We start from the raw sequence: 13,411 nt of genomic DNA, 5'->3' as shown, positions 1-13,411 counted from the left end.
AAACACCATACCTTTATAATGTCTCTACTTAAGTAGCTGACGTTATTTTTCTAAAAAAAAAAATCATTTTTATAACGTCCGCTACTTAAGTAGTGAAAGGGTAAAATGGGAAAGGCGTAGGACATGCGAAAAACTGGGCGGAAAAAGTAATTTTCTTTAACAAGAGCTTTATATAAACAGATCCAAATCGCTTCGACATAAATGGCCCATTACATAAATGGGCTAGATTTCGCCGAACTACTTGTTCATTGGTGTGATGTGGTAGGAACTCATTCCAGTATATTTTCCTAGTGTATTTTGAAAGCTTTCTCTTTGCTTGTTATTTTATTCAGCACTCTTTTTTGAGAAATTCTTAGGTGAGTCCTCACCTAAGTATTAATGATTAGGCACAACTTATAAAATTCTTACAACTCATTAATATATTAACGGTTGAATTAGTTTATAAGTATCAAACGACATAAAAAAGAAATATATTTAATTAATATTTAATTTTTTCTAGTAAGAATCTCGGAGAAAATTTAATATGCTATAATCAAATTGAATTAGTTTATTAAAATACGTGCATATAAAAAAAATTATAAGCTCATGAAAAAAATACGTACGGCTTATAAAAAAATAAAAAATAAAGAAGAAAAAAAAAGAATATGTAAATACAACTAAAAAAAGAAAAGATTATATATACAGAAGAAAATACAATGTTTTTTTTTTTTGGAAAAGCAATTTTTTTTTAAAGAGTGAAATGGGCACAAAAGGTGCTAAATTCACTACAAAAAAATTCTGACACAAAGAAAGCACAATACTACCACCTATATATATTCACTACATAAATTGCTAGTTCATCGTTTTGGCAATGATCTAACTATATTAACATTGAGCTATACTCTTGTGTCAAAAAAAAAAACATTGAGCTATACTCTATTAATTATTTCCCTATTTTTTAGATTTGTTCAGGTTTGATTTTATTAATACTCTATTAATTATTTATAATCATTTAATATATTAATGAGTTGTAAGAATTTTATTGGTTGTGCCTAATCATTAATGCTTAGGTGATGACTCACCTAAATCTTTCTATTTTTGCAATTATTAAATTTTGAAAATATAAATACAATACAATTATGTGACACTTTGTGGATCCTATTACTTAATAAACATTCTAAAATTCTTCAAAGCTATAATAATGGAGAAAATAAATGGAGAAAAAAAATAAAGAGGATCCTAACTTGAGTTTTAATGGTAAGGATTTTAATGAGGTTGATATTATCGGTCCTTTTTGATTTGTACCTTTGAGTTTGATCTTGTCCTCTCAAATTTCTTTATCCTTATTTATTTATTTAAGAACTCAAGAAAGGATCCTAAGGAAAACAATGTGATCAATGCTCCAAGACCACGAGAGAGGGATACGTCACATCTCCACCCAAAGTCATAAGGCATGGACACCTCTCTTATGAGAGCCATAATGTTTTATCCTTTCTTTTGAAAGCTATCTCATTCTATTTGTTGAGAGTTAATTTGTATCAGAACAAAAAAATCTTTATCAAAACTTGTATTTTGACATAGTAGTGAATGTGGATGATTCAAAGACTAAGTGTCGTTTTTAGAAGAACAGTGTATAGTCAGTTTGACAAAACTATATGATAGTTATGACATGGTTTATAAAAGGAAACGTGGGCAGAGGAATACAGCGAATCATTCCCTTATAAGAATGTTTCCTTATTTAGTGAGGAAAGGAAAAGTAGATCGAGATCTGATGGTTATAAGATGAAAGAATGTTGAGTAGGGAATTATGCAATTGATTTTTAGTAGTCACTCTACTTGAGAGATCCCTAGGCTTCTTGAATTGCCTAGTTTATCTTTAGCATTTTATCATTCAATCTATATTGTATTTTCAGCCATAGAATCACTTGATTCCATTGGATTATCAATATAAAGTTTGTTACTATTCAGTTCTATATTTCCTATTTGATCAATGTTCAGTTGTAATCGAGATCGAGTCCTATCACTATATATCTTTTTTTTACTAGAAATTGCTTATAGGATATCATTAATTAAATTGTGTTGAGTATAGTATGAAAAATCAACCATAATTTGGATATCATTAACATCGTCAAACTCAGTAAAGTCTTTATTGTGAGAACGAAAACTATCAACTGCCAATTTCGAATTTAGTTCAAAATTAACCGTAATGAAATTGAGTTCATGCACCCAACGTAAAGCAGAGAGAAACCAAGAGTTTTTCCAACATGAACCCAACATCTTAGTTTAAACCATTTAGTTTAAGCAAGAATAAAAGCATTTATCTCGTTGCATATACAAATTTCAATTTCAATTCCAATACAATTGTACCAGGTGGGAAAGAAACATCAATATTACATTTTACTCTCCCTAGGGTTGTTTTTTCGAGTTAATCACAATGGTTTAAGCCAACACATCTACTGCAGTAGGGTTTGCATATGGTTTAGATATTCCTGCAATCATTGAGAAAATTCATTGATCGGAAAAAGAAAAGAAAAAAAAAACAGCTTCTTGCGTAGCAGCCTCATGCACCAAACATTGTCACTGTGTTGATTCCATATACTCCATATAATTGTAGCAAACTCCCCATCTTCATCCCTGTCTAACTATTGTAGCAAGAAGAAAATGAAGTAGTAGTGTCAGTGTCAGGCTTGTTAGTTTATAATTCATATGTTGTTGTTTACTTGTGTTACAAGCAATAGCTTGTTTTAAAGTGTTTTGATTGGTTGTTGTTAGTGTAAGCCCTAGAGGCCAATAGTTTATGTTAAACTTATGCTATGTATCATGACGTTTATTATTAAATAAAGTATGGCATTCTTTATTATACCTGTTGTAAAGATTAATAAAGTCCCTAGGATAGATAGTTCATGTGATGAAACATTAAGTGAGATTTAATCATGAGATTACATTAACTTAAGAACACTATTCTTAAAAGTATCCGTAGTCAAGCTTTAATATGAAGTGAGATAATAATAAAGCGTAGAGACTATTATGTATGTAGACTGATGACCACATCTCACGGGTCATGAATATGAGATATTAAGTCTATACATAGGTATAAGTATTAGGAGTAATATTTATACTGGATTGACCCACCATGAGAGTACTACATAGTATGTTATGAAAGTGTCATAAGATACTCTCATGGTGATAATAGTGTATATCACTCTTAGACCTGAAACCACTATGATCCCTAGATGTGGACTTAAATGTTTTATTGTCGCTCAAACGTTATTTGTAACAGGATAATTATAACGTCGGTTAATGGGCATTTGACGAACCATGCTGAGGGACATGAGTGTCCTAGATGAGATTTGTCCCTCCTGCATAAGAAGAGATATATCTTTAGGCCTCTTGATGAACATGACTGAAAAATTGCATGTCCATGCCGAATTAAGTCAATATGAGATATTGAACTTATTCGTTACTCAGTATGCTTCGGGATCAAGAAATATAAATATTGAACTATACAAGGATGACACTATCTATGTCTTGTGTTCAATAAAGATATGAGGACAAAGGAGTAATTGTACACATATACATTATCATGGAAAGGTTTCGTAAGATCACCTGACATTCTTGTCACTTGGGTAGCAGTGATGTATTGCTAGATACCGCTCACTGTTTATAATATTAAAATAGGATTTAATATTATTGCCAACGTGGCAAGATCCTATAGGGTCACACACAAATGAACAGTCATAAGGAGAAACATAAGTAAGACTTATGAATAGGGTGCAATTAGTAAAAATTGCTAATTAGTTGGCAAAAGGTTAATGGGCTTAAGGAAGTCCACTATCACTTGACTTGGAGAGCACACAAAGAGGTTCTATAAATAGAACCCTTGTGCCATAGTCAGATACAGAATTTGGTTTTTGAGAAAAACAAAAGAGCACTCTCTTCTCTCTAACGTCTGATTACTTGGCTAGTATCGGGTACCGGAGGAGAACCGTTCGGTGTGGACGAGTAGAGGCTTTGCGAGGTTGCTCAGCTTGTGATCGAAACTTCTCTTCCACAATTTGTAAGGTAACAAAACTATCACTGATTCATTGCTCTTTCGTAATGATCCAAGGAAAGGAAATCGAATTTTTTTATAAATTCCGCTGCTTCTGATATATCGATTTCCCTTCAGTTAAGTGTAATTAACTAACTTGATAAAAGTTAGTTAGAATGAGCTAACTAGATAAAAGTTAGTTAGAGTGTAGTTAGTAGTTATTAGTTAGTTAGCTAATAATTAGGGAGTTTGTTAGAAGTTACAAGTGTGTAACTTAGGGTGCAAGTATTATAGCTATATAATGCACTTGCATCTATTGTAAAATTCAGTTTTGTATTGTGAATAAGGAGAATAAACTTTCCCTAAAGTGTATTCATCTTCTTCCTCTCTCTTCCAAATCAATTCCTCCATTGTTGATAAATTTTGAGTTTCATAGTTTCATATTTTGCTTTTATGGTTTTACACCAGTTTGTGTGTGTGTGTGAGATTCATAGTGTGGATTGTGTTCCAACAAGGATGCTCTTTTGATGTCTGCAAAATTGGTTCTGGTAACATATTGTAACTATTCTTGCATTTAAAAACAAGTGAAAAGTATCCTCATCATTTTTCACACATAAGACATAACATGTGGGACTTTCAATACCCTTGTATCGGAGCCGAACAGGTGTAGATAACAACCATGACAAATGCGCCACAATAAATTCTTAATTTTTGGGGATGCACTGATTTGCCAAAGAAAGTGTCATGATCCTTAACACAAAGATGAGAAGTGTCAACTAAATTTGTACTGCATAATCTATGATAAATTTTGGACAACATTGCTAAAGAAAAATACATGATGTTGAAATCAAAGTTAAATGGATAATACATTCAAATTTAAAATGATAAAGTAAAAATTGTCGATATTCGAATATTATTACATATATTAAAAATACAATTAACAGGACAATAATATAAATTATTTAATTTCAATCGCTTGTACCCTCATAATCAGACTCAGCTGAGTCCTCATAATTAATAGGAAAAATCGATATCGTCATTTGGAGCATTCCTGGATGAAGAAGCTAACCATTGCTTAAAATACGCTCTCATTTCTCTTCTTTGCTCGTCCATTGCTTTTCTAATTTCTTCTTGCATCCTTGCATGCATCTCTTCCCGTCGGGCTATCTCCTCTCTTTGTGTCTGTAACTCCTGCATCAATCTTTGAATTTCCGCATGCGCTGCAGGGGTAAACACTACGGTACGAGACCTCTCTTCAGGTGTAGGGACATGAAGAAGGTTTGCACACTGAATGTTGGAGGCCAGCTTCCCAAAACCATATTTCTTATTCTTCTTCCTTGGTCCGGATACCTCCAACCAAATCTCTCGTCGAATCATATCAAGTATTGCTTCGTAGAAGGGATACTTGGGATGTTCTTGCAGAAATTTCGCAATGTAGCTCTAGTATAACTTCTGTATACATAAATAATAAATAATTAATAAAGTCAAATAAAAATTAGTGAATAAAAATATTAGAAAAAAATTCAAAAATATCAAATTACAAGTTCATCTGAGTATCCTCATACCGCTGATCCACATAGGCACCCGAGCTCGTGGTGTGAGTATCTTTGTGAATCTCAGCGATGTCTACGTGAAAAACAAACACAAAAGAAAAGAAGGAAAGAAAAGAAAAACAAACTCGCACTCAACGACGAAATCACGAAAAACAAACACAAAAGAAAAACTTAATCCATGTGAAAATTACTTATTTGTGTTAAAAGAAGGAAAGAAAAGATGTAGGGGGTGATTCTAGGCCAAAAATTATCTAAAATCACCCCTCTCCTATATATGAACAAAAGAGAAAAGAGCTTACAAAGAAAGGAGAATTTTTTTTCTCCAAAGAAAAGCTAGGGCCGGCTGATGAGGCAGAGCAGATATGTGTAAAAACATTGAAATTAAACAGAGGTATACATATATAGCGCTGATCACTATACATTGGCAACGGTCCAATTTTATTTTTGAAACAGTTCTGAGGAATGTTCCTCGAAAATGTATGAATTAAATGTCTTTGAACAGTCGCCTGCAAATATCAATGGTCAAAGAACGTTTGTGAGGAATATTTCCTCGGAAATGTTTCTTGAAAAAAGCAAAAAAACAAAAATTAATTTTTCTCAGAAATGTTCATGGGAAATTCACAAATTTCTTGTAGTACATAGGAATAATGGCATGATAATAATTTTAGCACCACCGAGCTCATCAAATAAAGCAGATATTAATGAAAAATTGTAATATTTTACTTAGGAATATGTTACTAACATATAAATAATCAACAAAAGGTAAGTGATGAGGGACATTTGACCAAGACATAGCCTATTCACCGATCAATATCATTTCCAAATGGATATATTATATATCGCGGGAATAGATTCTTTCAAGTGTAAATTCATTTTCTCTACATTTTTATATGTTTCTCTCTCTTGATCAATGGTAACAAACCACACTTTATTCTCTCAAGTGTAAATTACACTTGAGAGAATCCATTCCCATATATCACACTATTCAATGCTCCATCTACTATCTTCTCTAATTAAAAATTTAGAGGAATATAAAAATTCCTCCGGGCAAAACTATGATTATTTTCAATATTGACCTCAAAAAATTAGTATTAGAGAAAGAAAAATAATTAAAATAGAAAAAAAAAATTGCGAGTTAATTTTAGTACACCTTTTGCTAATGAGGCTAATGAGGTTACTGGATTGATTTTAATATATATATTTAATTTTTGTCTGTTAAAAAATAATAATAATAATAATAATAATAATAATAATAATATAAACTTTTACTATTTCCCAAATGATAGACAAACACCAAAGTTTGACTGTGTACGTAGAATGGCCTTTTGTTGTAATCAATGAATGGCAAACCGAACTAACTCAATTGTGACTTTCTTCAAACAAACGTTCAAATACAATTAATCGCCAACAAACACATACTACTTACTAAAATAATAATAAGGAGAATGTTAACTTGTGCCCTTAAGGCACATGTTAAGGAAGTAAAAATAGAAAATATTAAATGCTAATTTGTGTATTTTGACTTTTGAAGAATTAAATTTTCTTATATCATTAAATGTTGAATTTCTATTTTTGTATATCTTATCATGTGCCCTTAGGGCACATGTTAACAAGACCCTAATAATAAATACATTATTACAATCCATGCAGTGCTTCACCTAAAAGCTCTAAAGATCAATGCTACTCTGCATCCGGTCATTCATTCTTTTATTTTCTTTGTCACCAAAATTTACCACTAATAGTAGTAATTTATTGGCTAGGATTTGAGTTTGACGTTATATCTCTATTGTTTTCGACTTTTAGGTTGGACCAACTTCAATTCCACGTTCAATTTATTGCTCCAATATCACATTCTTCAACTTATATATACTCACTCCGGCGTTATTTATAAACAAAAATTAATAAAATATTTTGACTTCAAGTATAAAAAGTTATTAAAATCAACTTCATTTAATATTATTCTTCCAAAAATATCCTTATTAATTGTGTTAGAAGTCCCACATTGGCTAGAGATATGGTAAAGATAGCTTTTATAAGTGTAGTGTAAACTTCAACTCTCAAGCTAGCTTTTGTGGTTGAGTATAGGCCTCTCAAATTCTAATAAATTGTTTTACTTTTAACATGATTGTAGAGTCTCAATACATATTTAATATTTCGTAGTCATTTTATGAATTTCAATAAAAATATCACATAAAATTAAAATAAAAAATGTACTCTTTAATAAGTGTGCAAAAAGAAATTTTTGCTTACAAAAGAGGCCGGAGTAGCAGGGAAGTCTCCAACATTTTGGAGACCCTGTGCGATTATTAAAAATAAGCCCTAATAAAAGAAAAAATACAAAAAAATTGTCATTGATTTAAATTACAAATAACGTCAATAATCCTAAAAAATAATCATTTTTTCACTAATATAAAAAAAGTTTGATAAACAAGACAATTTCTATTACACGTCTCTCCATTTGATAAAACTATAGTATAACAATTAGCTATAAAGCGTCTAAAAAATTTATTCACTGTAAAAAAATCTCTTTTAGGAACATTTTGTAACTAATAAATTCATCATTTTAGAATAAAGAGAATCTCAGGTATTTGAACTCTACAATCTCTCATTTTGAAGCTTGCAATCCGTAGTTTTATACCTCTCATTTACTAATACTGCTATCCTATAAAAAAATTTAGAAGCCCCTATTTTTATGAGGCCTTATGCCGTCGCACATGTGGAAAAGACGCCTCCGCAGAGTAGTACAATTCTTCGACACCTCATAAGATATCTCTCACTCTAACTTTGACCTCCACTTCAAACTTATACTGACTTAGACATCGGAGTCATTTCTGCATGTACCCACCACTTTTTTTCATCATCGATCATCTCCAATAATTGGATTCTGACCTTGAGCTCGAAACATTTCTTTCTCCGATCCGCCACTGTAAATTCTCTACTTTCTCTTTTATCTCATCAAATACATTTGAATTCTATTCGAAACACCCGTATCAACTTAAATAAACTCGCAAAAACTAATAATTTATTTTATGTATAGAGTGTAATATAATTTTGAGTTTTACTTTTCGCACCCCCTGCTGGCATACATGTGTGTCCCCTAATATTCTGAATTTACTCCTCTGGCTACTTAGAAAGCGAGTGTGTAAATAGCAAAAATTGGGAAAAAAAAATAGTTCGCTTTCTATATAGCAAATTGCAAACTAAATTCACTTTCTAGAATGTGAACCTTATAAAAATCAATTTTTTTTGTCCTTTTCACCTTTTTCTTCGCATGAAATAACTTTGAATAAAACACACTTCGCAAGTTAAAGTGTGAACCATTCATTCACCTAATTTTCTATCAAACTTATCAACTTTTGTAGCCTTGATACATGTCTATTGTAAGTATAAATGTAAACTTGGTCATATCAAATAAAGTAACAATTCGGTATATATAGCTATATTTACGATATGTGTGATTGATCGATAATGTCACAAACGCTCTAGTGAAAAATTAAAATATCATATAAGATAATGGCCACATTTTTATAAGGCGCACTAGTTAAAGTGTAAAAGTGTGTAAACTGAGTTCGCACTCTAAATAACGAAAGCAAGAATTGTTCGCACTATACATAGCGAGTAACAATATTTTATACTCAAAACGCAACGTCTGCTCCTCCCATGAATGAAAAAAAGAGTTCGCTTTCTAGATAGCAAGTTGCAACTGAGTTTGCTTTAACTGCAAACAGGGTTCGCTTTCTAAAATGCAAACTCATTTTCTTATGATTTTTTTTTCATTATAAGGGGTGCATACGTTAAAGTTTGAGCTAAAAATATTACAACTCACTACTTAAAGTGCGAAAAATGCTCGTATCATTTTAGAGAATAACGAGGATTTTAGTGGACGCGAAAAATAAAACTCTATAATTTTACTTAGGCCAAATTACACCGGACATCCTTTATCTTATTTATTTGTAACACTTTAGTCCTTTATTTTTTTTGTAACATTTTGGTCCTTTATCTTTTGTACGACGCACATATACATCCTTTTTTTCATTTTTTATTAAAAAAATGCTGAGATGGCATTCCACATAGCTAATCTTTTTCTAAAATATTGTTTTATTGAAATTTTAAAAAAAATCTGGCAAAATGTATGAAGATATTCAATAGAACCTTCATATCTTCATCTTCCTCATCACATTTTTCTTTAATTCAAAACCAATTTTCACTCAAATACACCTCCAAATAACATAAATCTTTATTTTATATTCTCCCCAATCTCTCTATAAACTCAAACAAGATTTTCTAAACTCAAATTAAAATCCCCAAATTTTCAATAACCCTAAAAATTTCTAAACTCAAAAATTTCTTAGTAACTCCTAATTTTTATGACAGTAACAATTGTGTTAATTTCCATCACAATTTCTCAAAAACCAATCGTAAGTTTTCAATTTCGTCACTGATATATTATGGAATATTGAGGGCATGAATCATGAAATAAGTAGGAACCGAGTACACCACTGATCTTTTAAGAACTCCATTCTTGAGAACTCCGAATTGGAATTTTTAGGGTTATTGAAAATTTGAGAATTTTAATTTGAGTTTAGAAAGAGAATGAGGAGAATATAAAATAAAGATTTATGTTATTTGGAGGTGTATTTGAGTGAAAAATGATTTTGATTTAAGGAATAATATGATGAGGAAGATGAAGATATGAAGGTTCTATTGAATATCTTCATACATTTTGCTAGATTTTTTTAAAAATTTCAATAAAACAATATTTTAGAAAAAGATTATCTAAGTGGAATGCCATCTCATCATTTTTTTAATAAAAAATGAAAAAAAAAAAAAAAAGATGTATATGTGCGCCGTATAAAAGATAAAGGACCAAAATATTACAAAAAAAGATAAAGAACTAAAGTGGGCAAAATTACACTACAGATTCTTTATCTTATTTTTTTATAACATTTTGGTCCTTTATCTTTTTTTGTAACAATTTGGTCCTTTATCTTTTTTTTTTTGTAACACTTTGGTCCTTATATTTATTTATAAAAAATAAAGGACCAAAGTGTTACAAATAAAAAAAGATAAAGGACCAAACGGTTACAAAAAAGGGGACTAAAGTGTTACAAATAAATAAAATAAAGGACTAAAGTGTTACAAAAAAAAGATAAAGGACCAAAGTGTTACAAAAAAAAATAAAGGACCAAAGTGTTACAAAAAAATAAGATAAAGGACCTATAGTATAATTTTACCACTAAAATATTACAAATAAATAAGATAAAGAATGTCCGGTGTAATTTAATCTTTTATTTATGATAAAGAAAAACATTTACACACCCATCACCAATAGAATACCCCAACAAAAAACATTAACACAAAACGACAAATAAACAAAGAACTTCAAAAACTCTACTACGTGGCGTTTATATAACAAAAGCAGTCAAATTACTGATTGTCCTTTCTTATTACTGCTCCATCCATAGCTGTATGGGTCCCACAACACTACTCTAACCTTTTTTTCTATCTTCTTCTTTTCATTTCTCTCTTCACTCTTTTTTTGTACTAAAAATTCCTCTTCATCAAAACAAAACACTTTCCATTCCCTACAAAACAACCACCAAAGAAGAAAAAAAAATGTTGGGTTTGAGTGTAGTGTTAGAAGCTCAAAAAAGTGGTATTAATAAGAACAAGGAAACACCAAAAGTGATTAACAAAATAATGATGCTTAATAGCATCAACAAACAATCTTCTATTGTTTCCTTGAATTCTTGTTCTCATCATGAATCTCATTTTCAGGAACAACAAACAACTTTTCTAGAAATTTGTTTTCTTTGCAGGAAAAGGTTGTTACCTGGAACAGACATCTACATGTACAAGTAAGTCCTATGATATACCATGAAATTTTGCATTATTAATTCATGTTTGAAAAACCCAGATCTTATTTTACTTTAATGTTTTATATTTTTATTTATTTTTTTTTTAGTTTTTTTTTTTAAATAGTTAAGAGAAAAGAAGATATATTTTTTTGGCATCCTAGCACCAAAAGTTAAGAGTCATGTATATTTTTTATAGATATATACTGTGTTTTCTAGGTCTCTCGATGGTCTAGTCCTTTGCTTTGCTTGAGCCTTGTTTAGTTTCTTTTGGTTCCTGTATTTTTGAACTTTATTTGTAACCTTATTTAGTCTTTTTGGCACGTCTTGTGCTGATAGACTTTTTTTTATATATATATATATATATATATCTCATTTTGACTTGTTCAAAAAAAATATTTAAGAATAATTTCTCCGATAGTCACTGTTTAATTTTTAGTATTATTAGAAAACAGATATATCTGGTCCATAAATTAAATAGACTAAATACATCCGTTTTCTAAATAACATAAAAATTGATTTTTTTTTCTTATAATAATGACTCAAGAATATAGTTTTATCATTTAAAAATAAATAGCGGTACAATTTCATGTGTAATTATCTTGAATTTATATAACTAATTTATTATGCATATATACTATTTTCTGGTGAAGTATTTTTAGCTCATTTTTGTGTTTTTTTTTTGTTTTGTTTGTGCACATTAAAATGTGAAGAGGGGACAGAGCTTTCTGCAGTGTGGAATGTAGATGCAAGCAGATTTTCATGGATGAGGAAGAAAGTAACAATGTTCAGAATGAGAATTGTTATTTTGCTGCAATTTCTTCTTCAGAAGCTGCTTATCATGAAAAAGGAAGAAGAAACCAAAATGGTGGTTTTGCTTATTGAATGAAGAAAGGAAAAGTAGTTTTAGAAAGTAGAAAGAAAATAATGGTAGTATTTTGTGAAGAAAAAAAAAAGGTTTTTTTATATTAGGAAAGTAATTATGTTCCAGTTTTACCCTGCTAATTAATGTTGTGATAAGGTCAAAGTGTTTTGTCCTGTTGTGTTTCCTTGTATGAAGCTGAAACGTCCTTTCTACTTTTTGTTTAATGGGGCTCCATCTCCAACCTCTTTGGCTATAGTGTGATTTTGGTTATTATAATTGACTTTGGTATCTTTTTCTTGTACTAAATCTTTCTACATTTAGTTAGTTTAATTGATGAAATTTAATTAGCTTTTATATTAAGTTGAAAAAAATTATATAAATTTTATTGCAAAATTAGTTTTACAATAATAGATTAAATGTGTGGGGAAAATTAATTTTGAAAAAGTGAACACATCAATTAAATTGAGGTAAAAGAAGGGGGCATTTAGGTGGTGAAATAATTCTTTTGGACCATGACGATGAAGACATAAATTAATGATGGATGTGTAGTTTTAAATACAAGGGTAGAAATAATTATGTTTGGTCTAGCAGTGAGATATTTAAATATTATATATATATATATATATATATATATATATATATATATATTAGGTTTAAATTTTATTGTCTTCAATGTAACCAAAAAAATATTTGAGGGTTGTGATCTTTACAACAAATATATATATGGGTGGGATGTAAGATTGAATTGAATGTCATAAAACTTTCTCTTTGGTTGAATGCATTATAATGGTTACAAAGAGTTACTTGACCATGCTAAGTGGACTCGTAAAGAATCACATTTAGATACAAAATCTTTAAACTCGAGATCATTTTGAAATATGTCAAATTAATTTTATAAAATCAAAACTCGTTTAAAATTAAAATTGTTTCGCATGAAATGCAATTTCATAACCATTTTAAAACATTCCTGATTTTCACAATGGGTTTTATAACGAGCGCGGAAACAATTTAAGAACTCCAAAATGCTTTAGAACTAAATCTTTTATAGTTAGGGTTTAAATGACATTTTTGTTAAGGATATACTATTCAAATTAAGGAAAATATCAATATGCTAATGAATGCCAAAGTT

General features: G+C 30.0%; 1 protein-coding gene across 1 annotated transcript; it reads left to right on the top strand.

Moving 5' to 3' along the window:
* The first annotated feature begins 11,102 nt into the window (after nucleotides 1-11,102).
* Nucleotides 11,103-12,570, top strand: LOC123885050 (FCS-Like Zinc finger 15-like). The gene is made up of 2 exons (XM_045934272.1): nucleotides 11,103-11,420; nucleotides 12,131-12,570. Exons 1-2 carry the CDS (start codon nucleotides 11,179-11,181, stop codon nucleotides 12,300-12,302), a joined length of 414 nt encoding a protein of 137 aa, XP_045790228.1. The 5' UTR covers nucleotides 11,103-11,178; the 3' UTR covers nucleotides 12,303-12,570.
* The last annotated feature ends 841 nt before the right edge of the window (nucleotides 12,571-13,411 follow it).

The sequence above is a fragment of the Trifolium pratense genome, linkage group LG5, assembly GCF_020283565.1.
Source record: "Trifolium pratense cultivar HEN17-A07 linkage group LG5, ARS_RC_1.1, whole genome shotgun sequence".
Taxonomy (NCBI): Eukaryota; Viridiplantae; Streptophyta; class Magnoliopsida; order Fabales; family Fabaceae; genus Trifolium; species Trifolium pratense.
The sequence above is the reverse complement of the archived record's forward strand: the minus strand, read 5'-3'. Positions and strand labels throughout refer to the sequence as shown.